Source organism: Emys orbicularis, chromosome 6 (genome assembly GCF_028017835.1).
Source record: "Emys orbicularis isolate rEmyOrb1 chromosome 6, rEmyOrb1.hap1, whole genome shotgun sequence".
Classification (NCBI taxonomy): domain Eukaryota; kingdom Metazoa; phylum Chordata; order Testudines; family Emydidae; genus Emys; species Emys orbicularis.
This window is the reverse complement of record NC_088688.1, coordinates 16,407,743-16,429,703: the sequence shown is the minus strand read 5'-3', so window position 1 is coordinate 16,429,703 and position 21,961 is coordinate 16,407,743. Positions and strand designations below refer to the sequence as shown.

The window sequence follows — 21,961 nt, the reverse complement described above, 5'->3', positions numbered from 1 at the left end:
GCTACTCAAACTGAAATTCAGATTGTGCACTCTTTCCACTTATGGCATTTGTGTTGACCCACACACAACATTCATTCAAGTATTACGCAGAATGGAGACTACAGCTTGGATCTCATCATGTCAGTATCAGAGTCTCAGACAGTAAAAGACTAAAACAAATCCAGCCCTATTGAGCACTTACCCAGCCTTCTTTATTGACCTTTCAATAGTTCAAGGTTCAGTCAGGGTCTTCCGCTCATTAAACTATCTCATTATTACTGGCAACATACAAAAAAAGCTATTTTAGACTAGTTGGTTAGTATAACAGGTACAGGCCCAAGGAAGGAAAATAACCTTTGTCAAAACTTTTGTCAAACAAAAACATCTTTAACTGCCTGCAACATTGGAATTTATTGCAAAAACAAAATCTATTCTAAGATTGGTTATATAGAAGCTAGTGGGTAAACAATGTTCTAGAATAAGAACTCTCAGTGTTAAATATTTTCAAAATAGAAGCCAAAATTTTCAGTTACATTATCATGGTTCTAGTATTTGTTTTGATTAAATGGGTTGGACTGAAGAAGAAATCTGACTGATGAAATGTGAAAAACCAATAGATTATGGAACCATCATCATCAAGTTTGGAAGCATTTATCCACTTCAGAGCTGCATGCCTGGCTCATTTTGGAAACCCCCAAAACAATTTTAGGGTTAGAAGAAAAAGATGGTATAAAAAGTGGAAGAATGGAAATCAGTTTGATGCATTAACAAAATGAAATGCATACCCCCAAACAATTATCCATTGTTAAGGACAATCTCCATTTTATAAACAAAAAAGCAGTATTACACTGCTGAGAATGCAGTTTTTCAGGCCACCACTTGTACAGTGGCTAAGACATCTACCTGACAACCGCATGAAACCACTGCAACCATTGGGGTGTCAATTACATTCATTTCTACCTTGGATTGGTTATTTATAATGGGAGTAAAGGCCAGTACAAGACATCAGAATCAAACGACAGTAGCCTAACTCAACAATTCAAATCAAAACAACTTGAAATATTTCAAGACCGTCAGATGTTTCTAATCCTGGAGAATGAATGCACATGAAAGCAGACTTATAATAATTCAAAGTAGGGAATTTCTATGTATAGTGTCTTCCGACTTTCTGAAGGCAAACAAATCCTTATGCCTAACAAAATATTTATGCCCTTCATCCTGGGCAAAATCAAGTCCAAAACCATATTAGCAGATAACGTAACGGACGAGTCGTGCACCACGGACTTCCCGCACTCTCTGGCAATGCCGGAGGATGTTCAGAATGCTGTGAAAGCGCTTATCCACCTTCAGTTGTGTGAACTCTTTTATATCAGCCTCCACGATAAAAAATTCACCTGGAAAACAAACATACCACATTGAGATGGAAACAAATATTTTATAGGATTAATTTAACATTTCAAAATGTAACACCCCAATCTTTTTCCACCATCACTTCACCTTGGTGATGAAATATACATTCAGACAGCTCCCAAGTGGTGCACCAGCATCACACTTTGTCATACGAGTTCTGTTCCTGACCATTTTCTAAAATTAAATGCTGGAGGTAAACATGATTTTCTGTCACTGAAACTGTACAGCTGCTGCTGTTTGAAATGATTTGTCAAACACTGAACTAGAGATGCACAACGCTATATATCTTAAAAAATCTTTGGCTACAATTAGGACCATATTGTAACCATGCAGACAGTTTGCTTCATTTTAGTCCTATACTGAACTCAATAGAACAGAAGGGTGTATTTTATAAGGTTCACATGACAGCCCAACCTCTTCCATAAAGCCATTGTATTCTAGCCATTGACTTTCCCCAACTGCAGACCCAGATCTGTTTTGTGGTTCAAGCTCACTTCTGTCTTAAATCAGTTTTTTTACAGATTGAGGCCAGAATTTATATGTTACTTTAGTCATAAAAGCTATTTATAGTCACATATTCAAATTCAGTTTATACATCAAATTCTAAATTAAACTGCAGTATCCAGCAAGACAGTTTATTTCTTTAGCACAACATGAAGATGAAGAATATCTGTTGCTATACCTGTTTGCACTGGAAGCTTTTTATGGGGAAATTGAAATGTGAAACTATCCAGCCAGACCACAAATCCTTTATCCTAAATAATACTTCTAGATATGGATAAAGAAGTCCACCAGGCAGTGCAAATACAAATAGGATTATGTGGCCTAATCAGAAGAGTTTACAGTCTAAGGCCCCAATTCTGCAACTACAACTACATGGGTGCTGAATGTATTTGCCAGATTGGGCTAAATGTATGTCATGATGCAACAAAGGAGTAAGACAGGTCAAGGGTTAAAGCAAAGAGATTACATGGTTACTCAGCAAAGTCTACTGCACAGCATGTTGGGACTGAAGGTCTATTGTTTGATTGGGTATTTGTAAAAAACAAAATAATCAAACAATATATATGTCTGAGTCACTGCTGATAGGCACTGCAGCAAACATTCGATCCTTGTCCATTTCTGGACGTCCAGATACTGTATCTGCAGTGACTAGTAGGGCCTGTTTTCATTTAAGGTTATCCAGTGAATGATGCTCTGTCTCCTCAGAAGCAGACTTCACTACTGCCATCTATACCTTTGTCACCTCCAGATAGATTACACTGCTCTACAGCCAAAATGCTTCTGAAATAAATGTAGTCAAACTTTACTAATTCTGGGTCACTGAGAACGAAAATGATGCTTAAAATTGTTGATTGGCTCTAGTTTTCAAGATATGCTATTGGGTCAGTATATACGACCCTTGACTTGGGAATGGCGGAGGATAAGTGAGTTATAAAGGGAAGGGATCTCAATTTAAACCAGAAATGACTAAAATACATATTTGACTGGGTCTATGAATAAATCTATGACTGGGTTTGGACAGTACTTGCTTTTTAGGCAAAACAATGAATGATGCAATCTGAAGCTGGTATTGCATCATACATTATATGAATTGCATCATGTTATTCCTAGAAGTCATGGATGATGCAATCATAACGAAGCTTACATCACTCTGCTGAACAAATTGCCCTATATCAGCTCTAGAAATCATACAGTGTCGTGCTCTCTTATTTGTCAGTGTTTGATTTTGCAAAGGGACACATTTCTGTTTAGCCAAAGTGAGCAGAGATGCCTCATACTTGTGTGAACAGTGCAGATAACTTCTGCTATGTTTGTGGTGAAGTGACTTTTGCATCACAAAAGCGCAGTATAACCACTATGGTTAAGAAAGCCTAACACCTTTATTTTGGCTGCAAAATTGGAGATCAGGACAAGAGGTGGGCCCCACACATATGCTGCAACACTTGTGCAACAAATCTTCGCCAGTGGTTGAACAGGAAAAGGAAATCTATGCCTTTTGCAGTGCCAATGATTTGGAGAGAGCCAACAGATCATACCAGCAATTGTTACTTCTGCATGGTGCCTCCAGTTGGGAAAGGTGTGTCAAAGAAGAAAAAGTGGACTGTGCATTATCCAAACATTCCATCAGCTATACGCCCAGTACCCCACGGAGAAGGACTGCCGGTTCCTGATGCACCAGAATCATTCTCACTTGAGTCAGACGAGGAAGAAGAAGAGGATGAAACTTCTGGTCCTGAACCATCAATGTCACAGGACCCACATTTTCTCCCATCCTCCTCCTCTGAACCACACCTCATAACACAAGGTGAACTGAATGACCTTGTCAGGGATTTGGAACTACCCAAGAGTAAGGCAGAGCTGTTGGGCTCCAGACTACAGCAGTGGAATCTCCTGGCAGGTGATGTTAGGGTTTCCATATTCCGTGACCGTCAAAAGGATCTTGTCCCATTCTTCTTCATGGAAGGTGATCTTGTAGCCTGCAACAACATCGATGGTGTGATGGCAGCCCTCAACATCGTTCACGATCCAGATGAGTGGAGACTGTTCATTGATTCAATCGAAGACGAGTCTTAAAGCTGTTTTACTGCATAATGGCAATGTTTTGCCATCAATTCCAGTTGGTCATGCAGTCCATATGAAGGAAACCTATGACAACATGAAACAACTTTTGAGGTGCATAAACTATGACCAACATCAGTGGCAGCTTTGTGGCGATTTGAAGGTTGTTGCTCTCTTGCTTGGTCTGCAGACTGGATACACAAAGTACTGCTGTTTTCTCTGCGAATGGGATAGTCGTGCAAGAGATTCCCACTACATCAAGAAAGATTGGCCACTCCGACAGTCATTGGAGCCTGGGAGAAAAAGTGTTCAGCATCCACCACTTGTTGAATCAAGGAAGATTTTGTTACCACCCTTACACATCAAGCTGGGTCTGATGAAGAACTTTGTCAAGGCCATTGACAAAACACAAGCTGCTTTCAAGTACCTCCGTGGAAAATTTCCAAGGTTAAGTGAAGCTAAGATAAAGGAAGGTGTCTTTGTTGGTCCTCAGATTCGTGAACTTCTTCGAGATGATGCATTTGACCATGCACTGCGTGGCAAGGAAAAGACGGCATGGAAAGCCTTCCAGTTAGTGGCAATACATTTTCTCGGAAACAACAAGGCAGACAACTACAGGTTGTTGGTGGAAAATCTCCTCAAGGCATACAAAAGCCTTGGTTGCAACATGTCACTAAAGATACATTTTTTGCACTCTCATCTAGATTTTTTTCCACCGAACTGCGGAGCAGTGAGCGACGAGCACGGCGAGCGATTTCACCAGGACATTGCAACAATGGAGAAACGCTATCAGAGCAAATGGAGCCCATCAATGCTTGCAGACTATTGCTGGACAGTGACAAGAGATGCTCCATTTAATGAATACAAGAGACAAGCCAAGAAGCGCCGAGTAGACACTGAATAGGACTAAACTATGTACATAATAGTTTTTTGCCTTTTGTTTCATAATAAATTTTATTTATATAACCCTTTTGCTGATTTTTAAAGTGTTACATAAACAGGACAGGTGAAATATCATCATGTAAAGCAACCATAAACACATGAAAAGACCTAGGTTTACAATTTACGATTAAAACTCTACTATCTACACAATATACATAGACATAAAATGTAAAAACTTAAATATCTTAGAAACAGTAGCCAATCAGTTGTTTTAATTGTCATATTTGAATTCAGCACATCAAAATACATAATAAATAGCACATTTTATCTCTGAAGCAGATGACTTCTCAAAAATTGTAGACCAGTGTTATTGAGGACACTGGAGATTCTGCTGGTAAAAACTTGAGGGGCTGCTAGGACGACGTGTGACACTTCCCAGAAGTACCCAGGGCTGTGACGCACCTCACTACCACCTGCCTTTAGCAGGAAAAAGCCCTTTTCTGTGACTGCCAGGGGGTCAGCTCCTCAACTTCACTGGCTACAGACAACACAAGCACTCCCCTCTAGGCCTCGCAGGCCCTGCTGTCACTCTACAGGTTAGTGATTGGCACATTCCAACCACCAAGCCCTCTGAGCATCTCCCTGGAGCATCTAGCCCCTGCCCTGGTTTCTCGACACAGATTTGCTGCTTCCAAAGACCCTAGTTTACCAGTTACACCTCAGATCACCACTTCACTTAACCAATAGAATTTAGGTTTATAGTGAAATCAGGTATAAGTAGAGAACAGAACAAGAAGCAATGGGCCTAAATTGCAGCAAGGGAGTTTTAGGTTAGACATTAAGAAAAAACTTCGTAACTGTAAGGATATATGAGCACTGGAACAAATTATCTAGGGAGGCTGTAGAATCTCCGTCATTGCAGATTTTGACAAACACCTGTCAGGGATGATCTAGATAATACTTAGCCCTGTCTCAGTGCAGGGGACTGGACTAGATGACCTATCAAGATCCCTTCCAGTCCTACATTTTTATGATTCTAATAGCAAGCAGAAGTATTGGAAACAACCATTTGTTTACATATAAAATAAAATCATAACATGCATTCTAGAGCCCAGACTTTATTAACTAAATCAGTGATACTCAGACCTCACTGGGTACAGGAGCCAAATCAGCAATCAACATTACCCAAAAGAGCCATTTATATATACACACATATATATTTATTTATTTATCATTCTCACAGCAAATAAATTAATAACTTAATGCAAGTTGGTAACTTAAATGGTTGATAACATAGTAAAAGCATCCTGACTGGTTAATAACTTAGATTGGTTAATAATTAAAATCACACAGTGTTTTAATATCATGTGCTGCAAAGAGCCGCAGGAGATACATTAAAGAGCCAATTGTAGCATGCGAGCCTCAGTCTGAGTATCACTGAACTAGATACTCTCATATCTTGTAGAGTAATGCTCACCCAAAATCCTAGCAGTGCTTTATAGTCAGGTTCGCAGTGACTCTCCTTTCATGAGACAGACATGTTGTCAGCTTGTCTCCTAGGTGAACAATTCAGTATGTTTCTTTCCCCCAAGATACACTAGTCCCACCCTTTGTCTTTACTCATAAACTGGACACAACTGCTGTTTGTTTCATCTTGTAGATTTCCTTTCTTGTAGCTTTCACAATCTCTTATTTTGCCTGTGCCTCGGTATGCAGATAGGCATACAGTGTGAGTCATATAATACACAATACTCAAATGGCCAGACAAAGAGATAGGTGTCTATTACCTCCTGCCTGAAAGGAACATTTCCAAGGTAGGTCATAGAATCATAGAATATCAGGGTTGGAAGGGACCTCAGGAGGTCATCTAGTCCAACCCCCTGCTCAAAGCAGGACCAATTCCCAACTAAATCATCCCAGCCAGGGCTTTGTCTGCATACCGAGGCACAGGCAAAATAAGAGATTGTGAAAGCTACAAGAAAGGAAATCTACAAGATGAAACAAACAGCAGTTGTGTCCAGTCACCTCCTGGTGATCTGCCTTAACTCCAAGAGCTTAAGAACATAATTTTTAGTATAGATACATAACTCCTTAATATTATCTGTACATACACTTTATAACAATTATGACAACTTGTGACTACGGGCTCTCAGTAGGGACTTTACATGGCACCTTCAGTAAATTATTATGCATATATCCGACGCAGGGGATCCCTGTAAAACTCTATGCATCCACCGTGCCCTCAGCTCATTGACACCCAGGGGTTTCTTGGTCACATCATGATAACTTGGTTCTATGCTGGCTGCCTATTCTCATAGACTCATGGACTTTAAGGTCAGAAGGAACCATCGTGATCATAGAATGTCAGGGTTGGAAGGAACCTCAGGAGGTCATCTAGTGAATTATTCTAGTCCAATCCCCTGCTCAAAGCAGGACTAATCCCCTGACAGATTTTTGCCCCAGATCCCTAAATGGTCCCCTCAAGGATTGAACTCACAACCCTGGATTTAGGTCTGACTTCCTGCACATTGCAGCACACAGAATCTGACCCTCCCACTCCTGTAATAGAGCCCTAACCTCTGACTGAGTTACTTAAGTCCTCAAATCATGGTTTAAAGACTTCAAGTTACAAAGAATTCACCATTTACACTAGTTTAAACTTGCAAGTGACCCAGGCCCCGGGTCTCTGCCAATCTGACCTGGGAGGAAATTCCTTCCCGACCCCAAATATGGCGATCCGTTAGACCCCGATCATATGGGCAAGACCCAGCAGGCAGATACCTGGGAAAGAATTCTCTGTGGTAATTCAGAGCACTCCCCATCTACTATCCTATCTCTGGCCACTGGGGATTTTTGTTACTGGCAGTCGCTCATGGGCCTCATCCCATTGTAGGCAGTCCCATCATACCATCCCCTCCATAAACTTATCAAGCTCAGTCTTGAAGCCAGTTAGGTTTCTGTCCCCATTGTTCCCCCAGCCTAGAAGGCTGTTCCAGAACTTCACTCCTCTGATAGTTAGAAACCTTCGCCTAATTTTGAGCCTAAACTTGTTAATGGCCAGTTTATATCCATTTGTTATTGTGTCCACATTGGCGCTTAACTTAAATAACTCCTCTCCCTCCCTGGTATTTATCCCTCTGATGTATTTATAGAGGGCAATCGTACCTCCCCATAGCCTTCTTTTGATTAGGCTAAACAAGCCAAGCTCTTGGAATCTCCTCTCATAAGGAGGGTGTAATATATGCGGATTACAAATTGAGAGTCCTTAATGGTCTGGGACCCAGTTATTTGAGAAATCCCCTTTCTACCCATGTCCCATTGAGGCAGGTAAGATTTGCTGGTCTTCTGCTGTGGATAGTGCCTGAGGGTGCCAGCAGGGCATTGTCAGATGAGTTCCCCTAAGTCCAAGTATGGTGACTGTGCACAGAATATTAACCATCTTGGCATAGCTGCAATTTATTAGTTTAGACACTCAACATCTGAGACTGCTTTATAGCATGTCCAAGAGTCTCAAAAGTGACTAGAGATTTTGAATGCTTCAATTTTGGAGCACCCAAACTGAAAATTCTTAGAAGGGCCTAATTATCAGAACCAATGAGCATCTACCTTCTGAAAATAAGGCCCCTTTAAGGTGTTTCAAGTTGGACCACCAAAAAATGAAGGCACCCAAAAATCACTGGTCACTTAAGAAAACCTTTCCCCTTTTCTTGTACATTTCTGCTACAACATCCAGATGCTCTGATAAAAAACGGTTACTAATCTTTCATAACTGTTGTTCTTTGAGAGGTGTTGCTCGTGTCCATTCCATGTTAGGTGTGTGCACACCGTGTGCACAGCTGCTGGATATTTTTCTCTCAGTGGTATCCGTAGGACCGGCTCTAACACCCCCTGGAGCCAGACACGTATGCGCTGGTATAAGAGGTCCTGCCAGCTCTGCACCCTCTCGGTTCCTTCTTGCCGATAACTCCGATAGAGGAATAGGAGGGAGGGTCATGGAATGAGCAGGAGCAACACATCTCAAAGAACAACAGTTACAAAAAATTAGTAACCGTTTTTTCTTCTTCGAGTGCTTGCTCATGTCCATTCCATGCTAGGTGACTCACAAGCAGTACCAGCGAAGGCAGGCTTAGAATTTATGGACGTGCTGACTGCAACACCGCTCTTCTGAAACTGGCATTGTCATGGGCTTGCTGGGTGATGGCGTAGTGGGATGCAAAGGTATGAACCAATGACCATGTTGTGGCTCTGCAGATGTCCTGGATTGGTATTTGCGCGAGGAACGCTGCTGATGAAGCCTGAGCTCTCGTGGAATGAGCAGTCACAATGGCTGGAAGCAGAACCTTTGCCTGCTCGTAGCAAGCCCAGATACATGCGGTTATCCAGGACAAGATACTTTAGGATGACACCGGCAGCCCTTTCATCCTTTCCGCCACTGCCACAAAGAGTTGAGTAGACTTGTTGAAGAGTGTAGTCCTTTCGATTTAGAAGGCCAGGGCCCACCTAACATCCAACGTATGGAGCTGATGTTCCTCAGCGGTCTTGTGAGGTTTTGGAAAGAATACAGGCAGAAAAATGTCCTGGTTTTGGGGGAATTACAACACCACCTTTGATAGGAAGGTCGGATGAGGGCGCAGCTGGACCTAGTCCTTCAAGAACACCATATAAGGGAGTTCTGATGTCAGGACTTTGATCTCAGAGACCCTTCTGGCTGAGGTGATCGCCAAGCAACTGTTACAGGCAGTAAGAAGGAACTGAGAGGGTGTGGAGCTGGCGGCACCCCTCATACCGCTGAGCCAGTACTATAGATACCACTAAGGGAAAAATCTCTGGCAACTGTGCACGTGGCATGCACATACCTAGCATACAATGGATATGAGCAAGCACTCTAAGAAGAATGAAAGTTTTATAAATACATGCATAAATTAAAAAAATAATACCTTTAGTATCCTTGGTTTCTTCTTCCAGGAATCTGTGGTAGAGATTTCTGACAGCAGAGCTCATAGATTTCATTGGCTGATGTAAGATCTTATATTTGCTAACCACTGCTTTATTCAAATCTTGAACAACTCCATTAATTTGATCGTATGTTAAACGACCCCGCATGTACCTGAAAAAAATAATTAAAAACTGGTAACAAGGAAATCACAGACTCGGAGCGCCAAAAGTCTATTTCCCTTTCTTTCTCTCCAATGAGCCCTAATTCCTAAAAGTCACACCCAATTAATAATTTCCTCATGCATTTATAAATACAAAAGCAGACAGTAGTTCATTTTGATAAATTTCTTTGATCCCTTTAATAGCTATGTTGAAAAAACACTTAACATAACCTGAAAGAGAAAGTCCAAACAAGATGAAAAAATTGTTACATTAAGGAGTGAAAAATATCCAGCGTGTAAAGACTGCCAGAAACATTTTAAAAATAAAATGAAAAGATTGTGATTATTGCACATCCAGCTCATGCAACTACAGAAGCAAAATCAACCACAGCTTCTTAAGAACAAGGCAAGCAATAATTAAACCAGAATATTTCATTTACTTTAAAAGATAATGGTTTGCAATTTGGAGAACAAAGGGTCTCTTCCTCTAATCTTCTAGGGTTAGTTACTTTACTTGTACTTGTAAGTCATGGTTGTTTTTAATCGTGCTGGCTACCTAGCTTTAAAGTTGGATATAGAGTTCTCCCTTCCCAGATTTTAAAATATTTTGTTAAACTGCTATCAACCATGATCAGATTTGTTGACAACAGGCTAGAGATATAGGTAACACAGGAAGACAGAAACAAAATAATATTGAGATATTAGAACAATTAATTGCTTGCAACCAGGGGCTATTCAGTATTCATAAAGTCATACATCCAGGGAGAGGAAATAAACAGCTCTGATACAAATTGGGAGACATTTATATAAAAAACAGCGAATCGAAGACAGATTGGGGCTGACAGCCAACTTAATAAAAGGTAAACTTGAAAACCATTGCAATAAAAGCCAATGCTAAACTCAGGAAAAATATATATAGAATTTATGTGGGTGATTTTTCAGCTGTTATTGCATATTTTGAAATGATGTGTGTTCTGAAACTGCCCTGCCATAACTTTTTCATAAGGCTATTTTGGAAAACTGTCGTTCACTCTCCTTCAGGTCTGAATTACAGTTATAAATAAATCAATTGTGAAAATAAAGCACAAGCCCAGAAAAATGCTGGCCATCAATGTAACTTATCACTCAAACATTAAAAACTGTCATATTTACCTGCTGTTTTGCAAGTTCAGAAAAATAAAGCTACTATTTAACAGCAACACTCATCTCTGCCCTCTTTGTAATTAAAAATTAATTCTCCAAAACTTTGCAAATTGATTCAGCCCCATTCAACTAGACCTAAACTGTGCAATAAAGGTCCAATCCTGTTACTATTAACTTCAACGAAAGGAGGATTGAGCCCTTAACTTTTCTGCTATTGGGTATGTGGTTCCACTATGCCATCCATCAGCTGAAGTGGAAATCATTTCAAAACTCATATCTCAAAGATAACTCCTTCTCAAGCAACCTACAAACACTATTTTAACCCATTAACCATAAAAACAAAAAAGTGCAATTCCATTTCCAGTCAGTCAACACAGCCCAAACACTAAGTATTGTGTCCCGCTTGTTTTACATTTTAAAAGCTGGTAACACATTATTCCACATTCACTATCCTTTGTAGTGGACAGCATGATATATGCTATATTTCACCAAATAAGTATGATCCACCATAAACCATTCACAAGTTGTAAAATGCTGAGTAATCAATCTCACAAGTTGAAATGTCATAACACAACTATGCAATACCTGTATTCTCACCCCCAACCCTCCCAAACACTATTTTGACTACTGTACATATGTTCCCTGCCAATAGATTCATGGACACTGAATACAAAAGTATCCCAACCCGAAGTTATAATTTTCACTAATGGCTGATGTAAATCTATGTTTATAATTTAAAATGCTTGACGTCAACATACTATTAAGATGCTAACGGATGATTCAAAGCTAGTACCAAAAGAAAGGTTCTAAAATTGTTACTGAAATAGCAAAGTTTTGCATATCCGTGCACAGGACCAAGTGAAACTTGTTCTTAGCATCTTGATTGCCTTATGGTCTAGACAGACATTAAAGAAAAGAAGTGAGATTCTGAACTATGCATCTTAAAGGCACAACACAGAACTTACAACCCAGAGGTAGAGGTTAAGGTGGCTTTAAACCAATCTTACACCCTACTGGTTTGGGGCTATCCAGAGCAGCTGTGGAGAATCCCCCAACATCATTTAGCACAGTGGTTCTCAAAATTTTGCATTGGTGACCCCTTTCACACCGCAAGCTTCTGAGTGTGACACCCCTCATATAAATTAAAAACACATTTTTTATATTTAACTCTATTATAAATATTGGAGGAAAAGCGGGGCTTGGGGATGGAGGCTGATGGCTCGCAACCTCCCACGTAATAACCTCATGACCCCTTGAGGGGTCATGACCCCCAGTTTGAGAACCCCTGATTTAGAGTTTCTAAGTTACGGCAGCCTCCCCAGGATCTCTGCAGTACTATCGGCTGTAATCCTAACCCCAACACAGCCTTCCAACCCTCAGTTGCACCCTCAGAGCCTGTCCTTGCAAAAAAAGTCTCCAGAGAACAGCGTGCGGCTGTCTGCTTCAATTTCTGAACCAAGGAATTCTCCCCAGGTCAGGTCTGCAGCTTTTAGAGTTTCTTTATGCTGCTCTGGCCCCTTTACCCTGTGTAAAAGGGGCTGAAGTGGGAGTGAGATTCTCATCCAGTTTTCCAGGCAGATGAAGAGTACTGAATGAGCATGTTCTTTTCATCTGCATTATGTGAGCTTTCAAGCAGAACTACCAGTAGGTAACATCCAAGGCCCTGAAAGCAAAAAGCCTGGAGGGAAAAAAAATTAGGGAAATATAGAATGAGTCCCCACCATTCTGTTTTAGGCAGTTGAAACATTGACAAGCTTACTATTTTAAACACTTTAATAGCCAAGATTTTTGGCTGCAGAACACTCTAGACTAATCAGAAGGTAGTAAGGCATGCACAGCTAAATAAAAAATGAGATGGGAAGCAACAGACATGCTGTTTTAGCATAGCCACCATTAACTCCATTTCATTAATTATGATGTCCTTATGAGTCATATTTCCTACCACAATGTTTCCTACCCAGAGAACCCTGAAACTTGACTGGATTTAACTTTTAATTCTGTTCAGTACCAGTTTTAGGAGGATGTAGAAAAATATGTATTTGTGAGAAGTGTCTGAGTTATAATCTAGTTTTGAAGAGTTTTATTACTATAAGTGCATCAGCACAGTGAAAACTGTAGCAGATTAAATATGAAACAAATGCTGGAAAAGAAGCTGTACTTCATCAATTTAATCTGGCTACAGAAATTAAATCTTTAGAAGATTAAAAAAGTAGAACATTCTTAAATAGAGCAAAGGCAAATCAATCAGCATTTTGAAATTAATGACAAAAGTGTGAAACAGTATTACCATATATCACACCTTAAAAGTAAATGACAGCCAACATTAAAGTCAACAGAAAACAAGTTAGAATTATTCTGTTAATGGGATTGATCTATATTAGGTGCCAGGTTTCCAGAATCAGGACAGATATTCTAATTCCAAATTACCTTGTCCCTAAATTATTTGTAGCCAGTTATGTATCAATCAATGGCATTGTGTTTATAGAAAAACAAAAACCAGAAGCAAATCACAAGCCTATGGTGATGAGATAATATGCGAATAAATAAGGAAATACGTAAGTAAAGATAAATTGTGCTCTATAAAAACTACACACAGGTTGTATAACTAAAACTACCTATTTTACATTCATACAATTATTTTTCATTGAAAAAACATACCACAACACTTTGAACTATATATACATACACACCACTGAAATGCAACCACATTTGGTGTGGAGGTATGCAAATAACAGATAGCACAGAGCAGTTGTGGGAGGATTATGTACTCTATATTTAGATGGACTTTTTCTGTTATGTGATTGTAAACAATACCTTGCTTATATTCATTGACTGTATCTTTATTACTATACATCCTATTTGCTTTTTTCTTTACCTGTGAGGGAGAATTTCTCAAGTTACAAGAGTAACTCTGTGGCGTTTTTCTCTGCCTGATCCTCCCAACTGTAGGTAGGAACAAGCTATCCCCTAATCCTCTCATGTTCCCATCTGAACCTTGCTAAAATCCAGACACAGCAGGAACCTAAATGAATCAAGGTAACCATTATATTTTTAAAATCAGATTAATTGAAATTCTTCCATTGACTTTAATAAAGTTAAACCTCAGACCTATTAGAATCCAACAAAAGTGGTTATGTATACAGTATTACATTATACCTAATTAGTTCCCTTTAAGCATCAGGCTTAACAGTCTCATTTAAAAACAAAAAAAGCCATTTATTTATTACAACTGCATTTTTCCTTTAATCCACAATTTATCAAGAACAGCAAAAAAAAAAAAAAAAAGAAAAAAAAAAAATACCCACAACACTACTTTCCTCAAAGAAAAGCAATTAATCTACCACTTATATCAGAGGAACAAATTCTTCCAACAGCCAGTCACCAAAAACAAAGTTTGAGAGCGGAAAATATTTTTTCTTTGGTTACCAAGCTCTGAAAATGGGGACTTATAATGTATACCAAGAACCTAAAAATGTCACAAACCCTAAGAAGCTTAAGAAAGAAGTCAAAGAACCACTTAAATCTGTCATGAATTTAAAGTATATTGAGACATTTTACTTTCACTGAAAAAGTGTCCTGACCTAGCGTTGAAGTCTATTCCAGAAGTTTTAACGTTACACGTACATTTCTCATTGAAAGAAGATATTCTAAATGATCCAGATACTTTTAAATCTGTGCCCAAATGCATCCCATATCTTCGATATCTGCTGTTCTAAAAATATCAAGGTGGTGCAGATTATACTATGACAATTAGCGCCCTAAAAATATCTCCTGCATAACAAGGCTGGAAAAGCAGCTGGATCTTGTCAGCTGATAATTCCCACAGCCTGTGGGAGCTCTCAGCTGTCACAGAACCAGCAATCCTCTACTGGCATAATCTCTGGGGACCATTCCAGTTGGTGTATATTAGAGCAGATACTAAGCTACTCTATCATACAAAGGAACTGGGGCAGATTGGCTCAGAGAATCAGGGGCCTCTAACTAGCCCTCTGATTGCTAGCCTCTAGGAACACTTAGGGCTGGTCTTCACTACCCGCCCGAATCGGCGGTAGAAAATCGATCTCTCGGGGATCGATTTATTGCGTCTCGTCAGGACGTGAAAATCGATCCCCGAATCGACGCGCGTACTCCACCAGCCCAGGTAGGAGTAAGCGCCGTCGACGGGGGAGCCGCGGCGGTCGATTTGCCGCCGTCCTCACAGCGGGGTAAGTCGGATCAGATACGTCGAATTCAGTTACGCTATTCACGTAGCTGAATTTGCATACCTTAAATCAACCCGACCCCCCCCCCACCTTAGTGTAGACGTAGCCTCAGTTTGCGGCAACTGTAGGTGTAAACCTACCTTGCACTACCCAAACACTAGGGCTATGTCCACACTGGCCCTCAGTTTGGGCAATGAGGATACGAATAGCAATGCGAACAGTGCTGCACTATAACTCCCCTATGTGGATGCTGTGGGAGCAAACTAAAGGGTTTCTAGTTCGCATTAATGTAGACCAGTTTGACAAGAACTATGTGAACATGAACTAGGAACTTTTAGTTTGCACCTGCAGTGTCCACACAGCGGAGCTACAGCGCAGCACTTTAATGCTCACTATTTATTCACATCCCCATAGTCTGAACTGCAAGGCAGCATAGACAAGCCTGAAGTGTCTGTATTGGCCCTGCTAATGTGCATCGAAAGTTCGCTAGTGTGGTTTGATCTACCTTGCTTTGAAATGGAAGTAGATCAATGCACACTAGGGAACTTTTAGCATGCAGCAGCAAGGCCAAGACGGACACATAGAACACGGCACGCTAATGCAAGGTAGATTTTCACCCCAGCTTGCTCCAAACTAAGTGTTTGTGTAAATATGCCACATCCCCTCACTTCTGTGCTGAGGGTATCTCAGTGCAAGAAAGCATTCGGGCTTTAATTTATTTATTAGAATATATTTCTAAACCTATAATGTTAGGATATACAGTGTCCCAAAACCAATTCACAGAATTTCACTGTAACAATTTGAGAGTTCAGTTTAAATGGCATTCTGGCTAAGGTGTCTGTCACATGTTTTTTTAATGATGATGGCTTTCTTCTGAGAGGCCTAAATTAAAAACAGTCAAACAGCTTTAGAGGAAAGCAATATACAGACATATATTCGTTTTACATTAACTGCAATATAAAGGTTGAAATTTTAACTGCAGAGGAATCATAAACCTGAAGTCTGCCCCCTGTATATACAACTGGATCTTTCATTCCATGATCCCACAACATGCAGAATTTTGCAGGTTTATTTAAGGCTGTACAGGAAATGTGCAATTTCAACACAACAGTACAAACATTCTATTTAGTTATGTTGTCTTGCTGGAGAAGTGGTACAGTAAAAAGTCAGCTTCTTTCCATTACAGTGAAACTTGTACCAAGGCCCGTCTACAACAGGCAATCCTCTGAGTGGTTGCTTCAAACAGGTTTCACAGTATTTTATTATTTACTTCCCATGTTGTGTGATCTTGCAATGAATGCATGCTGTAATGCGCACACAGAGAAGAAGGGCAAAGGCTGGTTAAGCCTCCCTTACATTTGAATATCCTGAATCGTGTGTGTGTGTGTGTGTGTGTGTGTGTGTGTGTGTACACACATATACCTATACATATACTTAAAGTAAATTGACAAAAATGTTGTATGCTAAGTGCTGAGCCTACATCCACATTGAGCACCCGAATAAGTGGCCTAATTTCAAATGTACTGAGCACTCACAGTGCCCTGACCTCAGCATGTAACCCTTGAAACATCCTACATTCCTCTAAGACAAAGAGAAGACTATAGGGCTTCAGGGCAGTGTAGACTGATAGCAAGTATGCTGATGTCAGCAAGATTCAATAAATATTTTGTTTTCCCACAAAATGTATTTTATAAGTATGGCAGCAGTCATACTAAACTCCATGACAGCTGGACAACTCTACAGAGCTGGCCTCATGGGAGTCCTGGTGCTAGTAAACCTCTGGCACAGTTAAAGATTCCTTATTCAAGGAGATGGTGTTTTATATATGTCATGTGATCATTCCTGGCCACTACACAACAGTCAGAAACATGTCCTCTCACTGATAAATGAATGGTCTGGTTTAGCTATAATAGATATTGACAATGGGTTATACTGCATTAAAGTCATGCCTCCTCTCTGTCCAGTCCCTGCCCCGGAAGTATTCTTTATAGAGAGGTCACTGTGTATTTTTATCTGGAAATGAAACACATACCTACATTTAAGTGTCTCATCCTAACACATCTGCCACCAATAAACACATATCCACATATGCACCCCTCTGAGCTGAGGCCAAGCATAATACATTTCAGACCAAGAGCTTAATAGTCTGAGAAAGTTACAATGATCAAATACACATTTGAAATTAAAATACTATCTCAGCTGTAACTACTGCATCATTACCATAACACCATCGTATTCTTTCCAGATCACTAATTTTCTATAGAGATGATGGAAACTTTATCCCAAGTGAAAGATGTGATAGGACTTTGAACCCTGAATCACTTTGATATCTACTACTATTTAACAGAGAAGTTATTCATTAAAATTCTATAAAGCTGCAGTATCAGATTAGCTTCTATAAATTTCTTACCACCACCACATGGGCAGACTTATCTGCTTAAATTCATCTGAGACATTTAATTTGGTCTATTACCCTTTGAAGTACCATTTGAGCGCAATAGGGCTGGACACAGGAAAGCCTGATATGCACGTTGATATTGCAAAGTGTTAAGACAAACTTGGAACCTCCAATTCAAAGGTGACAATGTGTTTTTAAAGTCACATGGGAAGTGGAGTGCTCATTGTATATAGGTCTCATCTGAGATTTCAGTCCAAATCATTAGGTACCAAGTGAAATAGTGAGTTTGGTGGTTTCCCCAGCTTCACATTACAAAACCATCAAACAGAGAAGAATGTTTTTGTATTAATAGGAACTGTTCACAGTGACCCAAATCACCTCCCCATGAACTGTCATACATCCGTTGTGCTATATAAATAGGCTAGGAAGGTTTAGATTTGTATTGGTAAATGTCAGTAAACATCAATTTCACCATACACACACAAACTGACCTAAAAATATTTCCATCAATAATAATTGAAATTTACAGACAGGCAAAGAAAGAAAAATGCTGCTTCAGAACTTACTACAGTTTGATTTAAAGATATTTACTTTATATATTTTGACATGATGTTGAAAATCTGTTTTAATTGTTATAAGCTTTAAGTTTTTGAATCTGTGTCTAGTCATTAATTATCTGCCCCCTCCATAATTTTTCACAACTTTGAAAATTGAAATCAACACACACACAAAAATTTAAAAAGTCTTAAAACCCATAATTTTGCACAAGTGAAAATTTTAATTGATAAAAATAGAAAAAAAAGTTTAAAAACAAACATTGATATTTTCCATCAAACTGATGATAAAAATGGAATTCTACCAAGCCTATCAATAAAATATTTCTATTAATATTATCGAACATTTGTATTGGACTATAAATGCATACAGTATTTTAGAAACATACATAAACACTCTCTGCCCTGACCAATGGTGAGCAGAACTGCATTTATTCAGCTCCATCTTCAAAACACTTTATAATCATCTTCACCTAATTAATCTTCACCCTGCCCCAATTAGGTGCAGATTTATTAACCCCATTTTATAACCTCAAAGGTTAGTGGTGAGCTGCCAAGTAAAATTATTGGGTCTGTGCCTTTTTTTTTTTAATAATGTCTAGAAAAAGGCCTCTCTTAATAATGTAGCATGCCCGCTTCTTCAATTTAGGGTTGAAACAACTCACAACCCATAAATCTGAGGCTCCCCAAAAATCTTGCAGCAAAGGACAGGAACACCAGACTTAACATACCCGAAATTTAAACATAAGAACAAATGAATAAACTTTCTGGCTTTCTTTATGCATCAGTGTAGTGGGAGGGAAAAAGGCACAAACATAGTATTTTCCCTCTCTGCAGACTCATTACCTTTAGATCTTTTGCCCTAGGCCACCAAAAGTGTGTGTGTGTGAGAGATGGGCTTGTAATTTAGGAGGTTCTGATTCCCAGTCCTACGCTCAGCCCACATGTCTAGTAACCAGGTATTTCATTACCAAGACAAAAAACCAGAAACAAGAGAACAATGCATCTTAAGCAGAAGCTACATGGGTAATCAAGAGTAATATTTGAAGATTAGGAAAAACAGCAGCCAGTTCTCAGAACACCAGAGGGTGCTATTGCACAGACAGTTAATGGGGGGAAATCTCAGCAATAACACTGCATGAATAGCCTTTCTTGCACTTAACAGAAGAACAATGGTTCCAAGTTCAGGACACTAGGTCTTTTGGATGCAGATGAGTGGAAAAAGCCTTCCACAGACTGTTCAGTATGTGGATGGGCTACATTCCAGAGTTCAGATGTGAAAATAACCCTGCAGCTCCCCAGCAGTATCCCTCCATGACAGTAAAGCACCATGCACAGTTGTGTTATTTTGAAAAATGCTTTAGCAAAATCATGTGGCTTCAGGGAAGCTTTGCAGTCACTGGAACTGAGCCTCATGACCAAAACCAATTTTAATTTGCCAAAGAAAGGATTAATAGTGACAGTCAGGTAAAAAAAAAAAAAAAAAATCGTACTACTACAGAAAAGCTTCTATATGTGTATTCAAAACACGTTATCATAACTGAATTTTCATCAAATTAATTTCTCTATCTGGAGGGTTTTTTTATTTCTTTCCTCTGGGACAACAAAACCCAAATAGTCAGTTTCCCTTTTGTTTTATAATAAATTACCATTAGAAAAGGGTGGAAAATCAGAAAAACTGTTTCACAAAAAATTTCAGAGTTGTTTCTGTTTTGCGTGGTTTGAAATGGACCCTTTTCTGCCAAACTGTCATGGAGCTTTTAAATTGAAATTTTTCATTTTCTTAATCATTATTTAAAAATTATTTACCAAAAACATTTGGTGCTACTTATATCAGCGCCATAGAAACACTTTAGCAGATGGTTCTTAAAAAGTAACTACAGAACCCTACCTGACACAGAGGAATCCAGGAACTGCAGTGATGCTTATATTAAGCACAATCAATGGTGCCAAGTCCTCAGCATTGGACTTGGTCAGCTCAGATGGATCTGGAGACCTCAATGCCCCTTTGACTGATCTGACCCTCAGCACTTGTCTTGGTTGAATTGGCAGATCCAGGAACTTTCATCTGCTCATGTTGCTCACAAAACCAAGTTGGTTCTCCAGAGATGACAGTGCTGGATCCTTGCTACCAAATTCAGATGGATCCAGGGACCTCTGTACAGCACAAGGTGGACACAGAATCACTTTGGGCAAGCGGTTCTCCAGAGTCCTTGGTGCTAGGGCCTCAATATTGGACTCCCATTAACCCAAATGGATCTGGTCGCTAGGACCACTTTGGCCAGTGGTTCTCTGGAGTCAAGAAGTGCCTTTCTGGCGCAAACTTACTCAACCAGGACAGATGCAGGGACTTCATTGCCACCTATGCCAAGCAGAATCTGAATTTACAGTGCTAGACTCACTTGACTAGGTCTAAAGAGCTTCCCTGGAAAGCAGGGGTGTGAAATGACCTTTCTGCTTTCACAGCATTAAATTATTCCCATGCTGTATGGGCATCTCTCTTGTCTCTGTGAATCAGCTTCTCTGAAGACAATCTAACGATAAAACAAAAATAGCCTCCAATGGACTGAAGGAAAAACGACCATGTAAGAGTTGAGGATACCTAGTGTGATCTACACTCACTGCACCATTGATGCCTAGAAGGAACTGAAAGGCATTTGGGGCTACTCCCCATTTCATACCTTTGGAATGATCTGTAAAGGATGAATAAGGAGGAGTGAGTGGCCCCAATTAATGCGGCTCACCAGAAGATTTTGAAAGCTCATAGTGCAAGCTCCTTGAAACCACAAGTAGGAGTATGCAGAAGACACTCAAATGTGAACTGAGTTTTCTTACTGAAACCGTGGTTTTTAAGAAACAAAGGGCTTGTCTAGTCAAACAATTAGTGTACAGCAAGCTGGGTTGTAAATCTACAGTGCATTATCATGCCACATACTTGCTGTCCAAGTGGACCCTGCTACTGGGCACTAACAGTTCCCTAGTGCTCACTGACCTACTCCTATTTCAAAGCAGAGCGGATCAAAGCACACTAAGAAACTTTTAGTGCACGGTAGCGGGTTCACATGGACAGCTAATACATAGCATGCTAATACACTGTAGATTTACATCCCAGCTTGCAGTGCACTAACTGTTTGACTAAACAAGCCCAAAGAGTTTCTATAATGAATTTAAACACAATTTTGATACAATTTTAGATTAAAAGTGTGATGGAATATTTCACAAAAACAGAATTTTTTATGAAATAGTGTTGACATTACTGTAAGTCTAATTTTTGGAAAAAAACCTTTTTAAGCAAAAAAAAAAAAAAAAACTGAAAAGTTTTGACCAATTCTACTTACTAATCAATATCATTTATGATTCTCAAATACTGCAGCATTGTGCTGATTGGGGTAAACACCATTTCCGCTGAAATCTTAAACATTTCATAAAACATTCCTGTCAGCCATTGGTTTTGTAAAAACTAATTTTTCCAAAAACCTAAATTTGGCTCCCATTTGTACCTGACATCATCTAGGAAAACTCTTGCTTACTTACGCAGGAACACCTTCAAATTCCTGTGCCGTTATTAAAGGGGCTTCTTTAATAAATTTTGGCTCTTTTGCGGGTTTCTTTACACATTCAGGTTCTGCAACTTTACTTTGTTCTTCAGACTTCACAATTAGTCCCACAGTGCTGTAAAATGAATGAAAATTGAGTATAAAAATAGCTGATAATCAGTAGTTATGACCATACCAA

General features: G+C 39.5%; 1 protein-coding gene across 1 annotated transcript in view; it reads right to left on the bottom strand.

Annotated features, from left to right (window-relative positions):
- Nucleotides 1-1,224: 1,224 nt before the first annotated feature.
- The window catches only part of SKA1 (spindle and kinetochore associated complex subunit 1), a 43,152-nt gene continuing 22,415 nt past the window's right edge, over nucleotides 1,225-21,961 (bottom strand). The window contains exons 5-7 of the mRNA XM_065406922.1: nucleotides 21,761-21,898; nucleotides 9,771-9,940; nucleotides 1,225-1,373 (exon numbers count right to left, since the gene is read on the bottom strand). Of these exons, the coding sequence (XP_065262994.1) occupies nucleotides 1,225-1,373; nucleotides 9,771-9,940; nucleotides 21,761-21,898 (457 nt within the window). The remainder of the gene's footprint in view (nucleotides 1,374-9,770; nucleotides 9,941-21,760; nucleotides 21,899-21,961) is intronic.